Raw genomic sequence first — 27,927 nt, forward strand, 5'->3', positions numbered from 1 at the left:
TTAATGTCGTAAAAATGTGTCTGAGATGAAAGCTCAATTACATCTTTGGCAGATAAAGTGATGGACTCTGTATCTCTGCCAAAAAAAAGACTCACAGTCCACATGTGAATGTAAAATAATATACTTTATTATGACCATACATCTCTCAGGATCAATACAAAGCACTTTTTGTTTTGTTTAGTGATGTTTTCCATGTGATATTTTCTCTCCAAAGGACAAAGAGGACAAGACAGAAAGATTAATCTAAGATGTAACACAGAAAAATGATGCAGGTGTTTGTTGATATATTCTGTTAAAAAAAGGGAGAGGAAATTATGAAAAAAAAGTGTACTGTATTTCTTTGAGCATCACTCAGAGGGCTTCCTCATAAAAAACATACCAGTCAAACTCCATCTTTGAAGTGTTTGTAGGCAGAAATCAGCAGCTGAAGAATTTCCAATTTAAAAATATATTCTAAGTGATGCTCTCCATGTTGGTTTCTTTACTGTAAATGAGGCCCTGGTTGTTTTTGTGTTGCCCGGGCAGACAGATGGTTTGAAAGGAACCCTGCTGAAACTCACTTTCACCACACCCGCTCAGAATGACAGCAGCAGCCACAGCTTCACCACCATGAAGCAGCAGGACTGTGACAGATAGCATGCTGGAGGGTGGGGTGTGCAACAAAAGAGAAAAATAAAAATGAAAAATATATAAATAAAAATGCAAACACTACATCAATTGTGCATCTTCAAGCCTATTCTAATACCTGTCTCTCAAAACAAATGTTAAATTCTGGAGTTTTACAGCTGAAACTGTCTCGTGAAATGATCATATTTTTTTCCATTTGTTTTAAGACGATGTTTTTAGAACAAGACTGTAGATGCCAATTTGAGATGCAAATGTTTGGTAGCTGAAATAAATGGCCATATTCCAGGATAATGGTGAGTACACTGCATATTTATAGAGAAAAAAATACAATTTGGAAGTGTCCCGAAGCAAATCACTGTCTGCCTTTCAGTCCTCTGAAGAAAAGCTTGACCAGTGCAGTCATCCGTCTATTGGAGGAACAGGGTGACGAACAAACGAGCATACATTACAAAATAAGTCTTTTTACACATAAATAGTAAATACAAAGGCAGATGAGAAAGAGCCTTGTTTATGTCAGTAAAGCTTTTGACCATGCAACGTTCAGTACCTTAAAAAAAAAAAAAATCAAAACACCAATAATCATGAACACAGCTTAGTCCACCAGAGACACAAAACAATGTCAAATATATACACAATACAATAAAAATAACAATATCACTTTTTCTGCAAGAGCACGATTTTAACATATATTTTACAGCTAACGTTGTACCATTAGTCCAGCACATTAAGATGTGTACAGGTAGCTTGAAGGAGGGGGGAAAGCGACTATTGCTACAACACTACGAGGTCATCAGAAGTATTTAAATACGCCATTGAAATAGAAGCTGTAAAAATAATATACTCCGAATACATTTATATAATTATATACATATACATATAGGTTAAATACTGATCATTCTGAATCCCTGGATTGCTGAAAACGTCCTTTGTCGATTTAGGCAGCTAGCTAAGTCGTACTAACTGAAGCCCTCCGCTAACAGTTTCCACTGCTGCTCCAAAAATTGTGCTTCACATTTACGCTTTGTCTGTTTCACGGTTTTGCCAAGAAGCTGCGAGAAGCAGGAAGGTGACTGGTTCGTGGTATTTGACGTAATAGCTCAACATCTTGAGAAATTTGCTTGTCTGAGTTTTTTGCAGAGGAAGAAGATTGATAGCACTCTCAGGCTAGCTAATGTTAGCATGGCATAAAGACTGTACATCAGCACAGGTTAAACTAACAACATGTAATGTGTTAATTGGTGAGTTTTAGCTTGTAAGTTGTTTCTTCTTCTTCTTCGTCTTCTTCTTCTTTTTGTCTTTTAACGGTGGTTGGCAACCAGCTTATTAGGTGCACTACCGCCACTTGTAAGTTGTTTGTTTTGCTATGGACGCCCAATTCTGCTAATGTGATGGATCCTGGAAGTCATTAAAATGAGAAACTTTCTCGAAATAATGATTTAATAGGCTATTTCAGAATGAAAAACAATATGGCCACTATTTTGAGAAAGCTTATTATTTTAAGATAAGTCATTATGTCAAGAAAATTATTTTCAGAAATTTTTTTCTTATGTTGCAATACTACATTGTTATTTTGAGGTTTTTTAGTCACATTGGCAGAAATGGGCTTCCAGATTATCTCCCTGCTTCCAGTCTTTACGCTAAACTAAGCTAAGATAAGCTAAGCTAATGATCTTCTAGCTCTAGCTTAATATTTAGCAAATTAACATGAGTGTGGTATCAATCTTCTCATCTAACACTGAATAACCACGTTCCCCAAAATGTTGGACCATACCAAGCCTAAAGTGAATATGATGCCACATGAAACACACTGTCTCTGTTTTTACTTGCCTGCTTAAGTTCAATTATATCTTTACTGTACAGCTTTCTGTGAACAGAGATAAGAGTGTTATTATCCAATTCTGACAGGTGTACGCATGCCTGTACATGGGTGTCTATGAACATCTCACACAATGCGGAACGTAAAATAAATTTCAAGCCATATTCTTTCATATTTATCTTTAAGAGGAGGTTTCAGTGGCGGCTGTTTCTCAACTCTCGACTCAGTCCACAGTCCATATTATTTACTGCATGAACTATAATGACAATCTAAACTACTGCCTGCCTCGTAAGTGCATTATTGTTGTACAACATTTAGTGTTTCATACCTCAATAGAAAAGCTCTCTGCTGCCTTAAAAAAAAGGAAATCCACCCTCAAACAGAATGTACTCTGGTTCTCCTGTGATCTTGGTCTGTATTACTAAACACTGTGTTTACATGCTCAAAAATATATGGTAGGAGCTAGAAACTACTAGAATTCAGAAACAAATCCCAGAGTTTTCCCCTTAAGAATTAGAGACCAATGTTCTGGACAATAACAGTGAGGTTCAAGAAAATACTGGAACATAGTTTTTTCACTGCCAAAGTGATAGAGGGCCTGGCTCGACTGTAAAACCGACATGATTTTGTTTTCTATGATTACTTTTTATTAATGTAATTACCTAATTACATATTTTTGTTGGAAACCAATTCTTAATTGAAAGGCCTAATGCATCCCAGATTTTTTCCTACCACTGCATAGATGTGGAAGTGTCTAGTGTCCAAATGCTGCTTCAGAAACCTGCCAAAAAATTCTTATGGTGAGCACTGGGATGTCTTGGTAAGAAAATGGTCAAGTTTTAAAGAGTCTATCTGTAACTTTTCTCTACAAATGTTGGTGTCAGTATCACTGCTTAAAAGCTTGCATGCATAAAGCTCCATAGTACCAAAGGTGGATTCATACCTGCTAAAAAACATGATACACTACAGTCTTTGTCAACGGAAAACCAGCTCTTCATGACATCATAAAAGTTATCCTATTGGTTGTCAACACTGTATCAAGATCACAGGAGGGAATGCATTTCATTTCAGGGTGGATTCTCCTCTTGACGTACCACCTTCACACAATTAAGGCACCTTTTAAACCCCTGAGGGGTCAATGGGTTCTTCTAATAAGAAGAGAAGCAACAATAACAACATGGAACACAGAACTGGACTGAGACAAACCAACAACATGAAGTAAGACAATCGACAAAATAAAAGCAAAAATAAAAACATTACGGAATGTCTATGGGTAAGGTACAAATGCCAGAAGTGCCCCGTTGCTTTTCTTCTCATCTCGTCCTTTTTACAGCAGCACCGCACCAACAATACAGGGTCTCCATGGAAACACTGTGGCTGTATCCTGAAGCACCTTGATCGGTAAAGAAGGTCTTCTCCCAACCCTATTAGGCTTTATGAGTGTGTGATTGGATGTGTGTGTGTCACTGTCGCAAGAGTCAGTATCCGACGTTGAGCTTATTCTTGTTGAGCTCTCTCTCCAGATTTCCTATCAGAGTGTCGATGCTCTCCTGCAGGTCTCTCAGGTTGACCCTGTTGCTCAGCACGGGGCTGATATCCTGGATCTTCATGTAAGCCTGGTAGGTGTGCTCTTTGGGCAGGCGAGGGGGCAGGATGTGGTCGCACACCCTCTCCTCCTCCTTGTCCTCTAATGGCTGCCCATTGCCTGAACTATCACTCTCTTCTTGCTTCTCCTCCTCTTCCTCCTTTTTGTCCTCCTTCACCACCTCCTCTCTCTGAGGTTGCTCCTGCTCAGCAGGATCAGACGCGGGGCTTGTGACCATCTGCCCTTTATCTTCCCCTGCATCCTCAGGCTTCTCCTGAGTCTCCTCAGCTGCCTCCGTGTCCTCAGAGGGCACATCATCATAGTCCGCCTCCTCTTTGCTGGGAGGCAACAGGATGTCACAAGGGAAGTAGCTCTCACCGCAGCCGCTCCAGTCACCAGCATAGCGGTTGCTGGGGCTGTCCAAACGTCCTGGCTTGGGCCGCAGAACACCCGCCATCTCGGCTTCAGAGAGGTTCAGGACCTGGGGACGCTCTTTTTTCCGCCGTAGCGGAGGAGCTGACAGCAGGTCAGATGAGGCTGGAGCCACAGAAGCTGTATGGGGCTGGGAGGAGGATCGGCCATGTGGGTCCACAACTGGAGGAGCAGACAGGAAGAGAGACAATCAGGAGCTAGTCAGGTGTATAGGAGCCATCTGGACTAATATAAATAAATAAATGATTAGACATTTTGGGAAATATGCTTATTTCTTGTCTTGCAACCTGTGATTTGAGAAGATCATGTGTTTGAATATTATTCTGTGCAGTAATTATGTTGCTACAGCCAGCAGCAGGTTAGCTTAGCTTAGCATAAAGACTGGAAACAAGGACACAGGTAGAGGTGATATTAAGTGGATTTTTTTTTAATGTTGGAAAGAATATTTCCCAAAATGATGAAGTATATGTTTAAGGGGTCAGTTCACTCAAATTACAAAAGAAAAAAACAACAACAAATATTTCTATTTATTCTAATCTATTTATTTATTACAGCTGTAAAATTATTCATTTTTAGTAGAAACGCAATTAATCACATTTTTTATCACTGGTAACGCCATATTAAATGGTGAAGCAATTCTCACCAGAGTGTTTTCATTGGGAATCACATGAATACAAATAAATTTACTTTATGATCTTTACTTTCAGATTAATTTCTTTCAAATCAGTGCTGCTACAACACTGATCGAAAAGACAAAATAGCAGCACGCAAGCAACTCTCTGGGACCCCCATACTGAAGACCCATTTTTGCCTTTTTTCGGGGGAGCAGGGGATCATTACGGGGAGATAGCACGTCAACAGTATTTCCTACATAGATGTAGTATATCACCTGAAAGCTGGAAACTTGAGGACTGATCTATTTGAGATGCAGTTCAGCACTGTGTCTTGTTTTTCTGGTCATACATCTGTAATAAAATTGTATGCAAACAAGTGCATAGTTTGTGTCCAAAACTGTATGGGACTAACATAAAGTGGGCATGTCTGTAAAGGACAGATTTGTGGGTACCCACAGAACCCATTTTCATTCTGAGATCTTGACGTGAGAGGTCAAGGGACCTCTGTGAAAACGGCCATACTGTTTGTCCCTCAAAATTTTTTTGTCTTAACTTTGAAGCGTTCTTCTAGCCTCATATGATACCAGTATCATTGCTCTAGCTTTAAAACTCAGCCATCTTTAGCCTCTGACAGACATTTTGCCCAAGTTTTCAGATATCTGTCACCACCCTAATTTTCATAGTGACTATTTTTTTGGTTAATGAGTAGTTCCAGTGAAAACTATGGAAAGTCACACAGGGATCTCAAAACATAGACATAAAAACTAACACTTTATGCAGAGCAAGATATCACAATATCATAAGTGACAAATTTTTTTTTTTTTTGGTAATTTGTGTGAACTGACCTTTTAAGTGTTACAAGTCACCCCCTTTGGTGACTTCATGGTCAAACTAACATTTAAAGGCATGCTTTGAAAACAAAAAGCCTTTTTCTGATAACAAAATTTAGCTCACAGGTTTATGTGAATGAACCTCTATTAGGGCAACAAAGATATCTGAATAAGCCAGCAATAACTTAATTAGATTGTGGGAGCCCTGATTAATGACACACGCCCCACCAAATACAATCTGAACATGCCATGCTGTGCTCAAAGTCAGACAAACACATGCTGAAGTCACACCACCACACTCTGTGCCTTTGATGCCATCCTTCTGTACTATTTGTTATCAACTGTTGACTGAACCACACTTAAAAATTAACTAAACTGAAACCCTGTTTGCACATTATGAAAGAATATCTGACTGTGCCACCAAAAAGGAACAGCGAGCACTCCAACACAACCAGCACAGTCCGGTTACCTGTCTGTCTTTATCTGTGTGTACCTACACTTGTTGACACCGCTAGCTCTCCCTTACTGGATTGAAAGGGAGCAAAAAAAAACAACAAAAGGTGTTAAAAGCTATGGCTGTAAGTCACGTACAACAGTTTAAAGGTTTCAAATATTATCTTAACCCCCCCCCCCCCCAAAAAAAAAAAAAGAAGATGACTTAAGTTTACTCCATTTCATTTATCAGGATTGGCAGTTGCTGATGCAGTACTTAGGTACAGCGGTTGCACGCCTTGCAACTCTCCTGAGGCTAAAGACTCAAGCAATTATCACCTAAAACAAACAGAAATTATGCTCCTTTAAGAGACAACGTGTTATTTAATTTCAGACATGATTCACTGATGACGGGATTAGAGTCATTAGCCGTCAGCAGAGAAAATGAAGGCAGGAATCAGACAAAAATACTGCTCCTCGTGTTACAGTCGGCAAAATTGACTTTGCTTTGTGCTGATTTTCTTCTTTATCCCTGCAGACAAGCTGAGTAACAAACAGTGCACGCACGCTACACGCACAGACATCCTTCTCTTCTGTCTAATCAAATTTGCTCACGCTTACAGTTGATAATAATTCAAACCAAACACACAGCCTCTACGACACACATATGCTCTCTCTCATTACACTACTTGGAAAGAGCATCACTAATATCTGATGCACTTGTCCAAAGACATGCACACTTGAGCAACAATGTTGTGTGAGAGAGGCGTGAAAATGCGGCTGAAAATATCCCATAATGGTTGTGAAATTTTAGGGTGAAGCGTCAGGGGCTCAGGGCTAAGGTTAAGCCTGGAATGTCGTTAATTATAGTCCAGGCGCGTTACGCTCTGAGCTGGGGAACAGGACAGAATGGAGATGTCACTGAGGGCGTAAACAAAGGCTTGAAACTGGACTGAGGGCTTCGTCAAGGTTATTACAGGTCATTATAGGCACTAGCTGGTTGACATCAGCTGCAGACAGGAGTGCAGAACAAGTGCAGACTGCTACTGACGAAACCACTTGACCCCATCTCCCTCCCTAATTATCTGCAAGTATGCTCTGTCCTCTGAGAGAAAAATGTCTTTGCACTTTTTTGTTTAACTTTTGAAATTCCCCTTGTACTTCACCCAGCTACCTGCAATTATGGGATTCGCAAATGCTGACTTATTTACTTGCTGCTTCCCTCCGTGTCTGCTTCTGTTAAGGAGGGTGGAGGATGCTCGACTTCAGCAGTTCACACAGACTTGGTCCAACGTGGGACTTTGAGGACGCAGTTTAATTTAGAAGCCAGACCAGACACAGAGTCAGTTCTTCTTCAGACATCAATCAGCAGATCTGGTTTAAGCTGCAGGTTACGAGGAGAGTTTTGAGGATTTGAATCTTTCGGGGATAAAGTCTGTCCGACGTGATGTTAGGAAGACTTTGAAAAGACTATTCAAAATACAGCATGCATGTGAATTTTGAAGAATGTGTGCCTGGAGACACATTGACATAATGAGACAAAGTTAAAAGAAAATCACAGCACTCTCAAAAATAGCTTACTTTCAATTAAGATACAGTAAGCAGGCTTAGATTGATGACCGTGCAGATTTAAAATTGGATTTAAATGTTTTTTTAACAGCCTCATCACCTCAATGTTCATAAAAAATTGCTTTTTCAACTGAGGAAAGAACAGGCAAACTGCCAGCTAGTAATAAGGTTATGTCCTTTAATAGCAGTAATGGATTTTCTCACAGCCTTATCTTTTCAACCTGCGTGTAAGCAAAGCGCACTGGGCAATTTTGTAATGTTTGTTTAATTTTTCACAGCAGCTGAGACTTGAACTGCACCACAGCAGCCACTGAATGGCTCACACATTGATTAGAGACGCGGTGAACACAAGGTTTAAAAAATGAAACGCCTAAGGTTAAGAAATATCAAATTAGTCCCTGTGACCAATACGAATTTTCCCCTGCCTGCAGCTCTTTTTCATCATTCCCAACTGCCTCCTGAATAATCTTTGGGTCCCTTCATATCTCACACTGAGCAGACAGCTGCAGCTGGCACAGAGCAGCTGTGCAGGCAGACAGATGACCTGTGTGTGAGGGAGGCTGGTACTGGGTATCTGTCCTTGGTTGGTCATTTATCTTAAGACAGGGCGCCACGCCTCAAAAGTTTGGTTCACATTGGGGCTTACTGGCTTGGCTCTGATTGGCTTAGCCCGCTGTGATGAAGCCCTCTGCGGAGAGTTTCATCTCTGAGGAGCCAACAGATGGTGGCCAATGGCTATCAGCTGTGCTTGTGCCAATGGTGGATAACCTCAAGGATCAAAGCAGCCCAGCTCTTTAACAGCCCTTTGTGGAGCTGAACCGCAGAGCTGGCACTGATTTGTACAAGACCCTCAAGCAAGCAGACAGAGAGCCTGGTATAGACTTACAGACATACGTGACCTGACTATAAAAAACAATGTGTTTCAAACACAATTACTTGGTAGAACTGTATTTCCGTGAGAAAACATCGTCTAAAGTTAACATTATTCTCTAATTCACCTGGCCAGAGCTGCAGCAGGTAGTGCAGGACTTCGATGTGTTTTTTGAAGTGCAGCGCGCTGGCCAGCTCCTCGGAGTCGATGAAGACTCGGTTGGTGTGGCAGGACGCGTCCTGACGCTGGCTGAGCAGCACTGGGCCGAAACACACTGCCAGGTTCTGACATGTCATCTTGTTCACTTCTTGGCAGGATGCTACCAGCTTTAGGTGGTCAAGAAGCTTCTGCAGTGTCATCTGATGCACACACACACACAAGCGGGCAAACACAGACAAATAAGACATGTTATTATTATGATTAGTAGTTGTAGTAGTACCACTGGTAGCAGCAGAACTACACTGCAAAATCTAGCTTATGATGCTATTTACAGCAGTAAACATCTACATTTCTGACAAGACATGGAGAAAATTTATGCCTTTAACAAACAAAGTGAGTCATCAGTACCAGCATATGGCTACACTGTAGCCCCAAATTACTGGCCATTGCCTCAAGAGACTGTCAAACCGACAGCTGATGTCTTCTGAGACTGCAGTCTCAAAAGACATCAGCTGTCGGTTTGACAGCCACTAAGTAACAACAAATTGCAGTATGCTATGGTTGAGGTAGTTTATAAACAGTGTCATTATTACATAGTTTATATTTGGTCACAAAGGGATTCTCAAAAATACTCTTTTAAGCTGTTTTTGTGTGTCATGAAAAAAATACATAGGCTGACATATTGGGTTGTTGCCTCAAAAATCCAGTATGACTCAGGCTTTAGTTTTAATTTTGTATCCTTAGTCAATAATCTGAAAACAGTTCAATGACGGTGAAAAGGTGTTGGAGAAAATTACAGCAGTATAGTCTTGCGGACTGAATGCCTCCACTAATATCCCGCAATGTGAAAGCCTACGTAACAGCAGTAGCATCATCATCATGACCATCATCATCATCTATGCCACAATTATCCCTTTCAAAACCACTATCCGAGCACTATGATGACACTGACAGCCAAATGAGGGATGCACAGCCTTACTCACCCTCTCCACATCTGGCAGGTTGTCCAGCAGGCTGACAGTGTGCTCCGAGTCAGCTTGGTCGTTTTCGCAGCCCGCCACTCCTATCCGCAGAGGCCTCGTGGCCATGCACTCCAACACTGCCTCATACAGTTGCTTGGTGATGAGAGGGTAGGGCAGCTCTCGCAGGTAGTCCTTCAGTACTCCTGCAAAGTGGGAGAGAAAGAGAATAGAGCATCAGGACAGCTGCTGCAGCAAGATAGTGAGCAGATGTTATATTTGTCAAACGGGTTCTTTGCCGCATAGCTGAGGGTCATTCAGCTTTCCCACACTTGAATGGAGAACACAGGCGACTTTAATACCTGACAAATCACTAACAATATATCTTTATGAAGTGTTGTCATTGAGAAATAAAAAGCTTTTATTTTCCCTCTCTTTTAACCCGCTGAACCTGGCGCACTCTCTTGGCTGCAAATTGAGGTCCCATCGTTTCCGCGGGTGATCCTGTGCCGTCTGCTGAGATGCCTGATTGGAGTCGGGTGTGACTCGGCAGCCAAAAAGTGTCGGGGGGGGGGGGGGGAGGTTTGGTGTCTGTGACGGCGCGTTCACACCTGTGACTTCAGCCTCCTGCAGTTCAGACAAAAGCTACGGGAAAACATGAAACCCACGCTGTCTGTCTCGCCTAAGCCCCTGAAATATCGCTGGCATGTCTTTTCATCAAAGGCGGGGGGGGGGGGGGGGGATAAATACGGGAATAAGAAAGAGTCTTGGCAGTGTGACAGCTCTTTGTGGTGAGTGTCTGCTCTCTTTTCCCTCTGCATGAAGCTGGATCAGTTTTCAGAGACGGCTGGGGGCTGTGTAATCAGCAATATTGGTAATGCTCCAAAGTCATACACATGAATGTCTATAAAGAGTAACACTATAATATAATTTTAGGAGATTTACAGATTACTGTCACTACAATGATAATATTACATGCAAATAAAGAACGCTGTTGATAAAACCATTTAGAAATGCAAAAGACACACTTGCAGCTGTTTGAATTGCAACTTTAAGGTACGCTTGACGTCAAACAGAAAATAAGATACTATTGGTGTGATGCCTGTGAGCTAGTTCAAGCAGATAATTTGTTGAGCTACTGCTACACATCACATGTGAAATACTTAACTCAACATGCATCAGTGCACCTACACTGAATCCATATATGCATACTGCACCATTTATCCAGTGCACCCTTTGCAAGTAAAGGGAATATTTCAACCTGGAGCCCTGGGAAATATTTTTGTGTCATGATGAAGTGGCAACATCCAAGGCTGAGAAATGAAGCCAACACAGAAGTGCCAGTAACTGCAGTTTCTCAAATGCCTCTAGAGGCTGGCTCCAAAAGTGAGTCAATCCCAATAGACCCCCATGTTAAAAGGCCCAGCTTTACAGCAGAAATAAATACATTTGGAGCCTGGAACAAAAACAGTTTTGGTCTCTAAAGTGAAATAAACAGTGTCATACAGATTTTTTATGACTCACTCATTTAAATGTTATTAAGCCTGACAGGTTGGGTTTCGTCCATTGACAGGTAAGTCTATACTGCGGCAACTAGGGTAAGTAGCATTACCATGGTGTAACCCCAGATTCAGAATGTAAAGGTGTAGCCATATGCTACTTATGGCTTTTTCTGTTTTTAGTTTTTGAAAATTTATTGTAATGTTTAAGTCACCTACAAAAGTTTTAAGCATGTTTTTCACTGGTGAAAATTAGCATTAGCATTAGTAGCTGTAAATGCAGTATGCCAACTAAGCTAGCAGCTAGCATTATCTCCACCATGTAGTCAGTTCTGGCTCCAAAAAACAAGATGGCGATGGCCAAAATGCCAAGCTCAAGGCTTCAAAACAGGAGTTCACAAGCCAATTGGTGATACCATGGTGGCTACGTCCATTATTTTTACAGTCTATGGTCATAAATAATGGGAACAACAATTTCTGAAATTGATCCAATGTTGAGAGACCACACTGCAGCCAGCAGCAAAACTAGTGTGATATAATCTTCAGGGTAGTAGCATAGCATCAACAACATATGTCAACTAAAGTTGCTTCTTTTTGCCACTGGCAGGCTCAGATTGTTATTAAGTGTCTAACAGAGAAACATTTTTCTTTACGTGTACTGTTTGTTATGGTATTTAACCAAGTGTCGCTAAAGGAGAAGTCTTGAGAGTTTAATTGTTGCAGGAAGACATCAACAAACAGATTGGATCAAGCGAAAGGTAAAATAAAAAGTTTTATTTCTTTGTAGGGTCCTCTCCATGTTGTCAGACACTTACAATAACAATCTGAACCTGTTAGTGGCAAAAACAAGCACTTTTACTGAACACATATTGATGGTGCACTATTGCCCCAAAGATTACATTGCAGCCTGTTTTGTACCTACCAGCTGCAGGGGTCTCGCTCTATACTGGACAAATCACTTGGACACATAAACATGAGAAAATGTGGTCCGGCTTGAAAAAGTGTCCTTTTGAGTGGTTTTGTTGCTGCTGCTGCTGTAAACACCTGCTACTGATGCTTGAGCTTACATTCCACACACAGGCTCACCTGCCAACAGCCAACAGCTTTGTTGAGGTACAGTCTAGTGCTACTACGGCTGCTGATTTTCCACAACTTTGTGTTTCTGTCACATCATTTATCAGCTGTTAGGCTGAAACATGTACTGTAAGCCAGAGAATAAAACACTTCCTGTTCTTGCTGTCTGCACCTATGAACTGTTGTTAGGCTTCCCCAAAGGTTTACTCTCCTGTGAGATGCCAGAGATTGCTGCTTTTCTACACCAAGCGTCTGTGCTAACATGTTTATCACATAATTTCTCAGCATTGTTCAGGTTTTGTTTGGTTGATGCTATCAGTGTGCTGTGATGCTGCAGAGACTCATGGCTGTTTGATTGCTCTCTCACAGATGAGCTTGTGGATGATATATTGGTGTCGGCCAGCTGCTCTCTATGCTTTCTCCTGTGTTTGTGTGCAATATCGGCATTGCTCAGAATTGGATTAAGTTCTTGTAGCAGCTGTGCTTATTTATGCAGTGGTGAGATATGAATATTCAGACTTTAGTGTAAAGCGTGTTAGGAGCTGAATGGGTTCTGTGCAGAGGGTTGCATTGTTTTGGGAGTGTTCTTATTGGCTCACTGCAAACGTAGATCTCTGTTAAGCACTGGAGAAATGTTTAACTCAAACGTAGCTGATTTATTCTCACTTTTCTCTTCTTCTTATCAGTTACTTCTAAACAGCTATGTTTCTTTTCTATGATTTACAGCATACACTCAGCTGAGTTTACTGCTTTCTAAGCTTGCATCCACATACTGGGCATGTTGATGATGGTGATCTTCTGTTTAACAGCACAACATAACATAACATTTGATAAGATAATTGTCTGCCCCAAGCCATGAATAGTTGTTAGTTTAACCCAGGTAATGTAGCCTAATATTAATCTGCTGCATGGCTGACATGCCTTATCATTAATCATGTGAATTGCTGGGTGTAGACAGTGTTTGGGGAAGAAAGCAGGTGACAGAAAACTGTCAGTAGATAGAAAGAAAATCACTTTGCAACACCATTGTGTCACTATTTTGCCACATACATTGCTTACAGAGAGAACAACAGTATGCTGAGCTATACAGAGACACGTCGACCACCATTCTGTTTGTAAAATTCCCGATGTAGTGTAGCAGATAATGATTTCTACACTGTGCTTGCAACACAATCCCTTGAGCTGTAAATAGGAGCTCCTACGTTATCACTTCCACATCACTTCACCCCGTCCCATACACCCGAGGTGTTTGCCTTTTTCCTTCTATTTACAGCAAACTGCAATAAGATTCACTGTAAATCCGCCGTCATCCCTTTAGGCCCAGTGAGGGGAACGCAGGGCACAACTTAACACGCTCACTTTTTAATCCCGGTAAGTCCCCACTCTGCTCTTTACGGGAGCCAGAGAATTAAAGCATTGCAGTCTGTTCCTAACTGGCATTGTAGGTCCATCAACCCATTACACTAACAACGTGGACAAAATGTTTAAAATAAACCTTACATTTCTGTGTTTGCCTTTCCAACAAAGTACACGAGCATAAGCGCTTTGCAATATAGGATTAGAGAGTGAAAGAAGAATCTAAATTCAGTTCAGTGTTACACTTAAGACTCAGATTAGCATTAGGTTGATCTGCACAGTGGCATTCAATACAGACCAAAGCTCAACACCCACTGGGAGAATGATCTGCTCTGAACTTAAAGTGCTACATTCACCATATTGTGTTTTACAATAAATTCAACAGGTAAAAATGATTGATCTTTTTATTTTACTTTTATTTTATGGTATTTTCTTTGTAATTTGAACTGTGTTTTCTACAGCTGCACATTTTTGAGTATTTGGTTGTTTATGTATTTCATACACAAACTAGTCTAGGGACCAGCATTTCAAATGAGCTTAGACTATAAATGTAACGATATGAGGGATTTGACTTTTTGATGATTATTCTGAGCTGTGAATCTGTCCCTAGAAAAATAATAAACACATCTTTCACCCAAAAAATGCTACTTTTTTATCTTTCTTTTGAAGCACCTCCACAACTCTTGCCTCTGAACTCGAGATTCAACACGTCTCAACACACACACACACACACACACACACACACACACACAGATACAGAGAGAGAGAGAGAGAGAGAGAGAGAGAGAGAGAGAGATTGTGCATTCCTTAGGCAGGCAGTGGTGGCTCTGAAGAAAAACAACTCATACCCAAACAAGCACACTGGTGCACTTTGTCAGCCCTCCCACTTCAGGTAAACCAACACAATGACAGCTCTAAGTCAGCAGGGTCAGACTTTAACATGGCTTCAAGCAAACATGCACTGAAAACTTCATAAAATGTCTCTGCAACTGAACATGTCCCCTGCGTCCTCTGAGCCAGTGCAGCTGATCTATGGCTACATGTTTCTATATTTGTTTTCTGATTCAATTCAGTTATCACTTATCTTCATCACGTTAGGTATGAAATCTGGTATGAGAGGAATGTGATAAGGACTCATAAACACACAAGATACATTCTCTTTCCTTAACGCTACTCTAGACATGCTGATTTCCAAATCAGATTACACAGAAATGCTTTGTGAACATCCTCCGGCTTCCCGTTGTCAATCTTTGCTGAGACGTCGTTGAGATAATAATAATCTGCTTGTTTCATCGCAGCAAAAACACACTGCCTGGAAGCAAAATGAGCTGTGTGTTTTCGCCCTTATCTCTGCAAAGCAAAGTTTTTTTTGTTAAGCAAGTGGGCAAATAAAATGCAGAGAGGCACCACTCGATTTGTCTTGTTTTTTTTTTTTTCTTAAAATGGAAACTCAAGCATGTTGGACTCTCTGACCTTCATTGTGCTGTGAAGCGGATCATCTAGACACAACAACGGCAAGACTGTTTAACGTTAGCACCGCTTGATGAAACAAAATGTTCTCTTCATGCCTCATGTGCAATATATGACAGCTTAACACACATGTTTAGCCTCTGTCTATTTCAGTAATGTAAAAATACACCAGCTACTCAAACCTCATTCACATGTGCTTGTGTTTGTCTGATGTGAGGAGAATACAGCCATTCAGGTAAATCATTAGCCTGCTATGAGTCAGTGCCAGTGTTTACTTTTGTGTTTTAGCCCCTGTTGGTGCCTGATTCACACACACACACACACACACACACACACACACACACACACACACACACACACACACACACACACACACAGATACACGCAAGGTCATGGGCTCAGGGGTGAACAGGTGTGCTTCCCCTGCAGGTGCTTCACTTTCCTTCACAGCCAAGCTGACAACAAGCACACACTGAGTGTCTGTTCTCTCACATTTAAATGGTTGAGGTTTGGCTCTTCACCAGCGGAGATATGAAGTACACATGCATATATCTCCAACCACACGAATGGCTGATTAAGACTGAACAGCTCAATGAGTTCTGCAGTAAAAGCAGAATAAAATAAACCCTTGAGGGGATCCTTCAAAACACGCAATTAAACCTACAGATGACAGCAGCTGAATGTATTTTGTTGTGAATGTGTTCTTTTTCTAATCAATTCAGACTTTCAATGTTCCAAATGTGCCACCAAACACTACAAGGCACACAATGCACTGGGGCACGGCTCTACCTTTGACCTCTTGTTCAAACAAAGCGGAAGGTCACTCCTCTTGTCAGTGCTGCAGTCAACGCCTCACCCGGAGAACAAATGGGGGTTTGTTCTCCGTCCTGCCCCCTCCCTGCTGTCCTGCACGCCCCCACAGCACTAGGGGGGGCCAGAGGAGATTGTGTGTGCTGTGCCTTGTCCAGTGGCACGGTAAAGTTTTACACTGTGGTGCTGCCTCAACTTTTCCATAGCCCCAAAATCACCAAATAACCAAACCCCATTCCTAACTGGAAACAGTGGTAATCTCATGCAGCATTCATCAGAAATATGACTTTATGGTTCCCAGTCCCCAGTTTAAGGAATATTCTGACATCCACACAGGCCTGCAGCTCTTTGTAAAGTGGTTGCCTGCTTCCCCGGCCGGCCCAGGGTTCAGCTAATCCCCCATGCGTGAGCCAAATACCATCTGTGTTTGTTCGGCAACAAAGGGGGCACTTGTTAATGACTTTCCATGTCTTCACTGGTGTACTGCTGAGGGTGGTGGGGTGGACTGGGGGGGCAAAGTAGGGAAGTAGGCTATGGAAAAGATGAGTCAGGCAAGGCAAATAAAAAGACCACAAACAAGGATCAATAACTGTGCCGAGCTGTCAACCAGCAGGGCTTGGGACACACTGGTTTCATTTCCTGAGGATCGAGGACAGCTATGAGCATCTCGTCATTGATCACATGGAAGGTTTGTTTACCACACAAAAGCCAAAACAGGTTGAGCTGAAGACTTACTAATAAGTTAAGGTTGCTATGGTGTCCTCTAAAACTAAACTTTTCCACAGTGATTTCATTGTGTATTTGCTTTATCCCACCAAAGTGATCTGTAAAACAGTGTGAGCTCTAAAATATTTTCATTTTGAGGTTAGACTCTTATTGTATATACTAAGTGTCACTTGGAACTGCTAATGTCATAAACTAAGCTGTCAAACAGCCCTCTAAGATTTTCCTGACTAGCCTCCATTGGTCTCATGCTATTGTTTGGATAGTGTATAATTCTGAAGCCCCAATAGTCTGGAAAAAAAAATTGGACTGAAAAGCCATTTATCCGACAACCAGTGGTAACCCGAAAACAAACGTGCATTACTCTGACAGGCTGTTTCTCCAAAAATACAATACACAATCTCACAAACAGAAGCCCAAGGCTAATTATTGTAGAGACTAACCATCAGACCTTCCTACTATGGCAAAGGCATAGCCCACCTTACTTTGCCTCTGATTGGTGCACCCTGATATTCTCACTCTAACCTTAACCAATGTTGCTATACATGCCTAAGCCTAACTAACCCAACCAACAAAGGCAATCAGTATCAGCCAGTTAGAGGTAGAGTAGGGCAGGTCATGCCTTCAACATAGTGGGATGGTCCAATGATGTCTTTCTGCAAAATAATTAGCCATGTGCTTCTGTTTGGGAGAGTTTGGTCAGAGAAGAACACTGAGGCAGGGCCGACTGAACACAAGCCATGAATCTTTCTAAATGCCGGGAGAGTGTATAGTGTGTTTCGGAGCAACCGGCCTTCAGAGCAGTGCATGTTTGTTTTCAGGATACCTGGCTGTCAGACAAATGGGTTTTCAATCCATTGGGGCATTTTTTTTTTACCATTGGGGCTTTGGCATTATGAGACTGTGGAACAATTGGCAGTCCCCCTCCATTAGCTACCACTCCAGACTACTGAGTGAAGCCTCTCTTACTGGGTAGAAAAAAAGTCACCTGATATTTTGTGTAATCAAACTATTAGGGCTACTGAGACTGTCTAAACCAGAGGTGTCAATCTTACTGTAGTTCATGGGCCACATACAGTCCAATTTGATCTCAAGTGGGCCGGACCAGCAAAACCATTGCCTATGAATATCAACACTTTGAATATTTCTTTTTCTTTTAGTGTAAAGAAGTACAAAAACATTCTGAAAACATTCATTTACAAACTAGATGATGAATAGCCTGAGATGTCTTAAGAAAAGCGAGTACAATTTCAACATGTCTCAGTGTTTCCACCTTCAGTCAGCTTACTTCTCACTGTCATTACATGTGCATTTTTCTATAGATTTATACTCCTGTGTAGTAATGCTAACATCACCATGCCAAACTAAAGTTAAAGCTATTCAGGAAGCAGGTTAAATTATCCCCCCTGCCAAAGTTGTTGCCACTACCTTAGTTATAGGGTTGCACCATTGTGGTTTAAGATAGAAGTCTGACACAACTTATTTTATACTGCTGCTGATTGACAATATTTTGCACAATGTTCAATATCTGAAAATATGACCAGAGTAAGTATTCACATTTTCTTTCCAGACAATTGTACCCTGGTTGGGGTTTAAAAGACTGAAGCAGCATTTTACATAGAGTAGACTAGTCTCTGTAAGAATAAGAGGCAGCATTTCAAATACCAAGTTAATTATACAGCTCAACATTTTGGGAATAATACTCATTTGCTTTCTTGCTGAGAGTTAGATGAGATTGACATTACTTTCATGTCTCTACGACTGGAGACAGTCAAAAGGCTCTTTCAAAAGGTTCAACATCCGCCTACCAGCATCTCTAAAGCCCACTAACATATATCTCTTTTAGCTGCAACCAGCAGCTCTATAGCTCACTCTGTCAGTCAGTTGGTTGTTCGGTCCACAAAAATTTCCCCACCCTTTGGCGGTCACAGTTTTTGCCCTTGGAGGTTGATATTTGACATGGAGGTCAAATGTGCGTGTAAAGCTGTGTGTTTGTGTTCATGCCAATTAGCTAAAGGGGGGAGTGGAATATCACAAAAAGGTGCACAACTTCCAAATGGATTTACTGACTTGCCCAAGAATTTATGGAAAGATTTTGCATGAGCCAAAGGACAGCTGATTAACTGTTCATGTCAACTGGTAAAAAGGGGCAACACGTGGATGCATGAGCATACGTGTTCGCAGTTAGTGTGAATTTGCGCTTTTTTTTCCACAAAAAAAGTTGTGGTTTAAGAGGGGGAATGTGCTGGACTTATGATGATAGTTTTAGATGCTTGCTCGAACTCCTTTACCTCTCTTGTAGAAATAATAAGGAGTGTTCAATATCTGGTACTATGGTGTAAATTAGAGTAATCAAGAATAAAAAAACAGGGCTTTCAACACTTCTTCAAAATAAATGTAAATGAAAAACGAACTGACCCACAATTCCAGTGAGTTGTTAGGTGACTGCCAGGGTATGAGGTTATGAATCCTACTGGTCCACATCCACACCAGCCAACATGCTGTAGCTACAGCAACACAGATTCTTTCCATGACCACCCTCTTAAGTGCTACACATGAATAGATAAGCTACAGAGTAAAAAGAGTATTTACTGAACATGAATTGCTAAAGATAATATGGTTTGTGTTGATTTTCCACAGCATGTTGCCCATGTTGATAACACCTCTCTGTTTCTTTTGAGTGAATTGTGATTTGAAACAATGGAGGGCCGCACACTGAGCATGTTTTGCAAGCTTTGGATTGAACTCTGATCTCTGGATAATCCCTTTCACTACCTCCGCTTTTAAATTAGCCGTGTGACACACCAGCCCTCTTAGCTCATCCGTTTGCTGTTCGCTCATTAGCCTCGAGTCTGACTCCGCACCACAGAGATTCCATTTTAATTTAAACTCAGCCTTTTAATTTTAAAGATGTAAACAATATAAAATGAGGGGACATGAAATATGAGGAGATAACATTTCAAATTACTGGCAGAGTAAAAGTAAAATATGGTCAATCAATGGGCAGATTTTTACCAAATGTTTCTGAAAAGTGTGTTTTAAGACTAAACCCATGATTATATCCCAGATGGACATTTTTGCAGCACACACCATAAACCCCTCATCTGCCTCCCTTCCCCCTCTCTCTGCCCTCTTCCACTCACTCAGGCCCATCTGCAACAGCAACTCGCTTGGTGGAGCAAATTTTGGCAGCAAGCAAAAACCAACAATCCGCACTGGTGCTGGCCCTTTTTTTCTAACCCGCTCAACTGTTAACTGTGTTCTTTGCCCTGCCATGCAAATGCGTGTGGATCAAAGCAGGCATGATAGGTCGATGCCTACATGGGGCCTCTTCTCAAAACCAACAGCAGCTCCTACAATGCCCAGGGGTTTCCATGGTCTTCCTCTTTTTGTGGGAGACACAAAAATCATGACCAAGTCATTTTCTACAACTTTGCCGCCTCTCCCCCCTCATCTGTCGCACTGCTGGAATCATTACTCAATCCAGTGACAAGGCTGTTTTTGTAAGCTGAGGACTGAGGTGAGATGTGCTGTAACTCACTGTTTCCATTTTTAATTTCATGGTGACGAAGCGGAGAGAAGCTGCAACTCACAGGATTCTGAGTGGCATTTAAAGTACCGGCTTTTAATAATACATATGGGGACATAAAATTTGCAGCACAGCTTGTGGGACAATAAAACAGCTCTCACATTTACTCTGCCATCATAACCAGACTGAGTACTGTGGATTTACTAAAACATGTCCTATTAGGGACAATACAGAGCGTGTCTGAACCACAAACCTGAAGGAGAAAGAATGACCTGAATGTACGGCATGGCCTGATTAGTGTGTGTGTGTGTGTGTGTGTGTGTGTGTGTGTGTGTGTGGGTGTGGGTGTGTGGGCCCATCCCTCGGGCACCGGCCCACACTGTTGGCTGACTGCTGGAATGCTTTTACTACAAACAGCAGACTCACACACGTACACATGTGCTGACCTATCTACAGAGGACACGCCAGTTCAGGCACGTTTGCTGTGGCAGGGACTGGATCGATACTAAACACACACTCAGTAATGTCCTAGTTATTTTATTATTAATGCAGATGTGCAGTAAAACCCTAATCTCGTAATTAGGTAAATCGGTCAGTGTGTTTTAAAATGTCCCAAGTGACTGTTGTGTTAACCTTTAATATTATAATATAAAGCAATTTATAACGTTTGCCTAAAAAGTGCGGTATAAATTAAATTTCACTACTATCATATTAAATGACAAAAGCAAACAAACACCATGTTCTTGTGACGGATATATGATACTGAGGTTTAAAACTATTGATATAATTAATTACAATAAATATTTTTGACACATAACTTATAAATTTGTGCCTCTTTCTTTTCGGGAAGCTTCAAAAACTGTTTAAATTGTCAGAAATTCTTCATTGAACTTCTGCTCTAACTCTTTTGCTTTATGACAGAACAAACTTTGACAGGTCACATCAATCACAACTATTGAATTGATAAATAGTTTATATAATTTCCCTAGCAAAAATGCCAAAAATTCACTGGTTCCAGCTGCTTGTCTTCTTCATTGATGGGAAAGTGGATATCTGTTGGGTGTGAATGGTTTTTCAGGATAAAACAAGCAATTTGAAGGTGTTAATTTGGGCTCTGGGAAATTGTGACAGGCAATTCATTAGTTTCTGACATTTTTATGGACCAAATGAGAAAACAATGGAAATAGATTTTATCTGGAATCACCTGTTCTGTCTGTTTTACAGGAAACCTGAGGGCACCTAATGTTTTGTATACTGCAGTATGTAGTATCTTATGTCATACTGTATCTTAATAGATTAGTAAGAGGGAAGGTCAGAGGGACACCCGCACTCTTTCTAGTTAAACAACCGTTCCTAATTATGCCGAGTGTGTGTGGCGACCCCGTGCTTTGTTGCCGTCTCATGTTCTCTGTTACCAGCGATCGACTTACCTGTGATGACGTTAACATCAGGATACGTGCTTTCACTCAGCTCCACAGCGTGGCTGTCTCTCTCAAACGCCTCCCGGAGCTCCTTCTTTACGGCTGCAGATCCACACAGACGATAGAGACCCACCACCTGGAGACACACAATGACACACAAGTAGGTCAAGTAAACAAAACATTTGACAGAGTGGCAGACATTTTTACAACCCTTTCGATCAAGTCTGCTCTCAAACAATGTGCTGGAAAGAAGCCAAGAGTACTTTCACAGAAAATCCAGGTGTCTTAAAACCGTTGTCTGTTTTATCTCCATTAAATGGCAGCTTACTTGAACAACTGACAACATTTTATAGATTGTATATTTAACTCTATCAGGGCTCACGTTTTGATGGGACACAGGAGGCCCACCGTGGAGCAGCACCACATCACCACTACATACTACTTACTTATCTTACTAAACATATCTTACATTCTACTTTTGATCTACTTACTGTAATCCTGTTTTTGTGTATCTTATCTTTGTACAATATGTGAATCCTGAAAGAGGGATCCCTGCTCTTCATGAGGATTCCTTCTTTTTATTTTTCCAATTTAAGCTTTTTGCCCAGGTTTTCCAGCCCAAATTAAGGGTTTAAGGACAGATGAAGTTGTATGTTATACAGATTGTAAAGCCCTGACACAGGCTTGAGCTAGACAAATATAACCAACTCAACTTGACTGACTGGCAGCTGCATCTTCTCAACAGAGACAGAGTGTTATGGTTTGTTTGAAACATTTAAAGTAAGACTACATAACTCTGACTGAACAAAAGAAAATGTATCCGACATGCGAAAATGCAGAGATGAGTTAAAATTCAACATAATGACCCAGTAATGTCAGTTACACTGCAATATGTTATCTACATTAGCTAATATTAGCCGAAATAAGCTAATGGTTACACCCAAGCTACAGGAACAGCACCAAGCTTTGGATCCAGTTTGCCAATTTGGGAGGCTGTGGGTCAGGAGGTACAGTATAGTGGGTCGTCCCCTAGACGGACGGTTAGTGGTTCGATCCCTAGTATCCTTCAGCAGGACACTGAGCCCCGAATTGCCCTTGTGTGAATGTTTATGTGAGAGAATGTGAGTGTGTGTAAATGTTTAACTGGTGAGCTGGTAGAAAACGTGTTTGGTAGCTCCGCCACCAGTGTATGAATGTGTGTGTGAATGAGTGATTGTGGTGTGTAGTGTAAAAATGTTTTGAATGGTTGGAAAAGGAGAAAGGGGCTATACAAATGCAGTCCATTTACACAGTGGCCAAATAGTGGTATTACAGCTTCTGGGTCTATTATGTGATGCCATGGGGCAAAAAAACCCACAACTGTTTCCCATGGACTTACAAGTGGGAAAGAGACGTCTTAAATCAGTAGGAACATTTTTTAAGTCTCACAACCCCCACAAAATGACTCATTTCACTATCAGAATTGATTCACTTGGTTCAATTAAATTTATAACTGGTAAGAGTCACTGGATTAAATAATTTTATCCCCATTCAAGTTAGTAAAGGACAAAACTGGAAGTTAGCAGCTCAGCAAGTGAAAGTCTGTAGTGCGCTTGCTCTACAGGCCCATGGATCGGTAAGATCCTAGTAATTGTATTTTCAGGACGTCTAACTTTTTTGAATTTATGCACCAATGAGCAACTCTCATAGCAATGAATATGGCTTCACCTCTGCTGCTGTATCCAGGAGTGCCATTTATAAAATAATGCCAGGGAGCCATACTAAAAATGTATGTTTGGACAAAAGCCAAAAATGGCATGTGTGCTAAAAAATATTAGACAATATCTACAATCAGGCTTCCTCCTCAACATCTGCGTTGCAAATTTCCCATCTCCAAAATGTATTGTCAAGCAACATCAAAGTTTCTGCTATCAAGTCTGTTTTCATAGATCGCAACTTTTGTGTGGGAAGTGGCATACGCCTCTTTCAGGCACTCAGTGCACTCATTAGAGCATAACTAAATTTTATCGCTTTTGAATTAAACTTTTTATTTGTAACTAGAATACTGTATTAAAAAGCGACAACAAGTAAACAATCTGATTCAGCAGTATCAGTTAAATAACAACGTTAGCTAACATTAGCCACCATACGCTACTGGACGAGCGAGGCTGTGGCTGTAAAATTCCTGAGCAGATTGAAAGGAGCGACAGTGCGTCTTTTTGCTCATGAATTACACTTTTGAATTTTAAGAGGAAAAGTTGGTTATTTCTTTTTTTCAAAGAGGTATGGTCTAACTTTAGAACACTGCTATTTATCATTTTTAATATATCAATGAGCTTAGTTTCATCACTTGGTTTATTTTAAGGTGAATTAAAGAACGAATGTGTTCTGGGTTTTGCCAAACTACACTCAGAAGTGTGATAAAAATGTCACATCCTTATGACTGACTGGATAAACACTGAGCTCTTCTAAAAACCTAACTGACAGCTCAGCATTAAAAATGGAAGCACTAAGCAGTAAACCATTTATGTTTCTTTACCTACGCCTCCACAGCGTGAACTGAAGGAACTCTTAACAATTTCCTCCAGACGTTGACATTCGATAGTTGAAACTTGGCACCAGTGGTCTCCTTGTTATGTTGGGATTAGTCCTGGCTACAGACATACCATAATTTCTCCTACATGTGTCTGTCTGGTATGTGGCATAGCAGACCAACTGGTGTGGTTGCCCCGGTAACATGTTAAGTCAGTGGGCTGTGAATGGCGGGTTGGGTCCGGTTCCACACAAACACAAACACACACACACACACACTGCTGGCCTTTCCGGGCTCCAGTGTAGGAGCACTATAATGTCTCCCCACCAGACCAACTATTTGTAAGCACTCCTCGTCGAGTCGAGCAGTGTTTTCTAAACCTCACACGAGAGGGAGAGAGGAGCACAGATTAGGCAGGGATTTGCCTTTGTGTGAGAGTAAACAGAAGTCCATTCAGGAAAAAAAAAGAGTCTCTCTTTGGAGGAGAGCCGAGCGCAGGCGTGGAACAGCTGTTAGCAAAAAAAAGAGGGCTTGCACTTATGCACTGTGGCTGCCGGGCAACACGACAGGCAGCACCAGCCAAGACGTATATGCAGAATAAGGCAGACACAATGACCACAAACCAAACGAGTTCCCCCGACAGGAATGTGGATGCTCAGTGACTCAAGAACCAGTGATGGGATCAGTTTTTTGGTCTGGGATTAGCTTAAAGACTTTATAAAGACATCAAAGGAAAGAAAGAAAAGTGCATTTCAGTGCACTAATACTCTTGAGTGTTCAATCGAAGTCAGTCTGACAAGTTGTTGACTTCCTCTAAACATGACTCACCATTCTCATTGGCACGAGAAGGAAAATGGCAATCTGCTCTAACTTTCACGAAAGAATGACAGAATGCTTTCCTGGCACGATCTAGGGATTCCCCACATATGTATGTATGTAAACGTATCATAAGAGAGCAGACGTGAATGTATACAAACCGTCAGTGCTTGACTACACCAGCACAAGAGCAAAAGAGTATTTTCTCAATAGATCAGTTACTCGTCAGTAAAATGTCATGTTTCAAATGTCCAAAACCCAACGATACTTAGTTTACTACCCCAAAACACACACACGTGCAAAAAAAAAAGACTCCTAACAAATGACATACTTAAATTAGGTTATGTTTTGTCTTATCTGCTTTAAAAATACTTAAAAATAAAGGTTGAATAAAGGTTTCACAAGACTGGGCTGTCTAGGCAGTAGAAAGGCACAAATACTTTTGAAAATGTTCCTATATGACCACAGAAAACAGAGGAAAAGGGCTATGGCATCAACTTTTGCTCAATAGGAAAACCTTCTACTACCAGAATGCACTGTGCTGCACCAGACCAATAAACACTACTGGTGGGAGACGTAATGTGAGTTGCTATTCTGAAAAAACTATATGGTGGACAGCTGGTAAAAAAACAACTTGTATTACTGTAAAACATTAAGTGAAAATGTTTCTGAACACATTTAAGGCGAGGAAACAGACAACGTAGTGAAATAATCTTGCTTCATATTTGATCAGCACTGCCTTGTGTTAGGGTTTGATCTGAGTTTAAGAAAGGGAGTGAGAGACAGAAGGGTCCCCCTCTCTTTTCTCTTCTATACTCTTTGTGTCTGTGGTGGCCAAGTGGCAACATCCTGGGCTGAAAAATGAAGCCAACATGGAAGTGCCAGAAACTGCAGTTCTATGAATGGCCACTTGAGGCAACCAGAGTCAATCCTCAAAGACACCTATGTTAAAATGTTCCGCATCACAGCAGAAAAAAAAAGAATGTTTACAGGGACACAGGGGTGAATTTTTATACAACTCACTCATCTACACTTTATTACGGCTTAAAGTTACGCGTAATTAAAGGCAGTCTACTTTAAGTGACAGTCTGTCTGTGGATAGTATCCTCTGTCTCAGTCAATTCCATCCCTCGCCCCTCCACAGCTCCATCCTCTCACCCAAACATGGTCAGTTCTGGCTCCAAAAAAATAGGATGGTAAGATGGAAGCTTCAGAACGGGAGTCCACAAACCAGTGGGTGACGTCACAGTAGCTGCGTCCATTGTTTTTACAATCTGTGGTGGTCGTGGGCATACAAATATTAGAAGTACAATCTGTCGTCTGTGCAACATCCCTAGAGCCAGAGAAACAGATTTTTCTGTCAAACGAGCGAGGAGACCTTGGCGCTGATAAGATCGAGGAAAGTTAACCACCATTCATTTACACATACTAAGCACACTGTTATGATACAGAGCTGGTTGAAAGTCAGCAAAGTAAACCTTAAATGCTTAATCGATTGGAAATATTGCAGATTATTTTCTTTCAGTCAACTAGGCAGTCAGCTCTAAACAGAGTTAAAGCAGATACCACAGGCAGCCCCTTTTGGTACATAAATGTAAAAAGTCTTAATAGGATTTCCACAACACCGAATACCACCATAACTACCTCGGAAAGCCATTAACAGAAAGGACACATTTTGATACACTCCTCTTGTATGTACAGCAAAAGTTTCTACATTCGGGTTGTCAGCCAGTTGGAATCAAAGGGGAGTAACAACTTAACAACTTGCACTTTTTAACGATGCTTTAGCACCTCTGAACTGTACAATAAAAAAAGACATCAGACTTTCATAATTCACCTAATAGACTATAAAATTAATGAGAAAAGTTATTAAGGGATCCACTTCGGAGAGCAGTCAAGAGTCCCTTGTGCTAATGTTCATTAAGTCTTCAACTGCAAAATAGTTGATTAATATTTTACTGATGTAGCCTTTGAGAAAACAGAAGAAAATACCAGTCTCTCATCTGTGCCAGATGCCATGTATGGTACAAGTAACGCTGCAGTCCGGTCATGTTTGAAAAGAGCCAGAAGCATATGCTTGACAGCCCAAAAACATTCCTTTAACAGACAGCAATGATACTGATTCAATGTCCGACCAGGGCTTCAGTCTTTAAGTCACATCTGCACAACACTATGAAGTCTGTTGTAGGCTGAAATGACGCGTCTGTATGACAATTCGTAACATGTCATAACATCTGTGTGCATCTTTTACTGTCATGTCTGGTAGTATGTGGGTTACTGTTCTCTTTTAATGGGTACAGAGTGCTCCCATACATAACTCCAGTCTCTGACACAGACATTATGTGCAGTCTTTTCAAAACACCCACAATCATCCAGAGTCTTAAAAGCTCTGAGAAGCCCTTAGGACACTCGTTTCTAACAGACCCTGAAAAGGAGTCTCCATCAAACATCCACATAATCATTTGTAAAGGCACACCGCTGCACGTCTGGCCGGGCGTGCTTTAGTGACACAACCTGCAAATTCCTCTGGGATCTGGTGTCAGCCCCATCCTAACCCCTGTCTGCCTGAAACCTGTGGGAGCCATGCAGTGTCAGAGAGTTGAAAACAGAGCCGGGGGGGAGACACAGAAGTAAACAAGGAGAGACAGAAACAGATAGGAATCACTGTATGGCACGACAAAGCAGAGAGAATTACATAAACAGAAGAAATCTGAGCTAAAAGGCTGATTTGTTAAGTGAGATCTTTTCAATTGGAATCTGAAAGGTCTTTCATTACAGGTATGCAATGACTTGATACAACCTTGAAAAAGCTCTCAAGAGGAA

At 41.2% G+C, this 27,927-nt stretch overlaps 1 protein-coding gene across 2 annotated transcripts in view; it reads right to left on the reverse strand.

The window, feature by feature from the left end:
- Window positions 1-105: 105 nt before the first annotated feature.
- Window positions 106-27,927, reverse strand: part of syde2 (synapse defective 1, Rho GTPase, homolog 2 (C. elegans)) — a 58,450-nt gene continuing 30,628 nt past the window's right edge. For both annotated transcript variants that reach the window (XM_049587912.1, XM_049587913.1), the window contains exons 5-8: window positions 21,786-21,912; window positions 9,919-10,100; window positions 8,904-9,135; window positions 106-4,622 (exon numbers count right to left, since the gene is read on the reverse strand). In XM_049587912.1, coding sequence (XP_049443869.1) covers window positions 3,922-4,622; window positions 8,904-9,135; window positions 9,919-10,100; window positions 21,786-21,912 — 1,242 coding nt within the window. In that variant the 3' untranslated portion in view covers window positions 106-3,921. The remainder of the gene's footprint in view (window positions 4,623-8,903; window positions 9,136-9,918; window positions 10,101-21,785; window positions 21,913-27,927) is intronic.

This window comes from Epinephelus fuscoguttatus, linkage group LG10 (genome assembly GCF_011397635.1).
Source record: "Epinephelus fuscoguttatus linkage group LG10, E.fuscoguttatus.final_Chr_v1".
NCBI lineage: Eukaryota > Metazoa > Chordata > Actinopteri > Perciformes > Serranidae > Epinephelus > Epinephelus fuscoguttatus.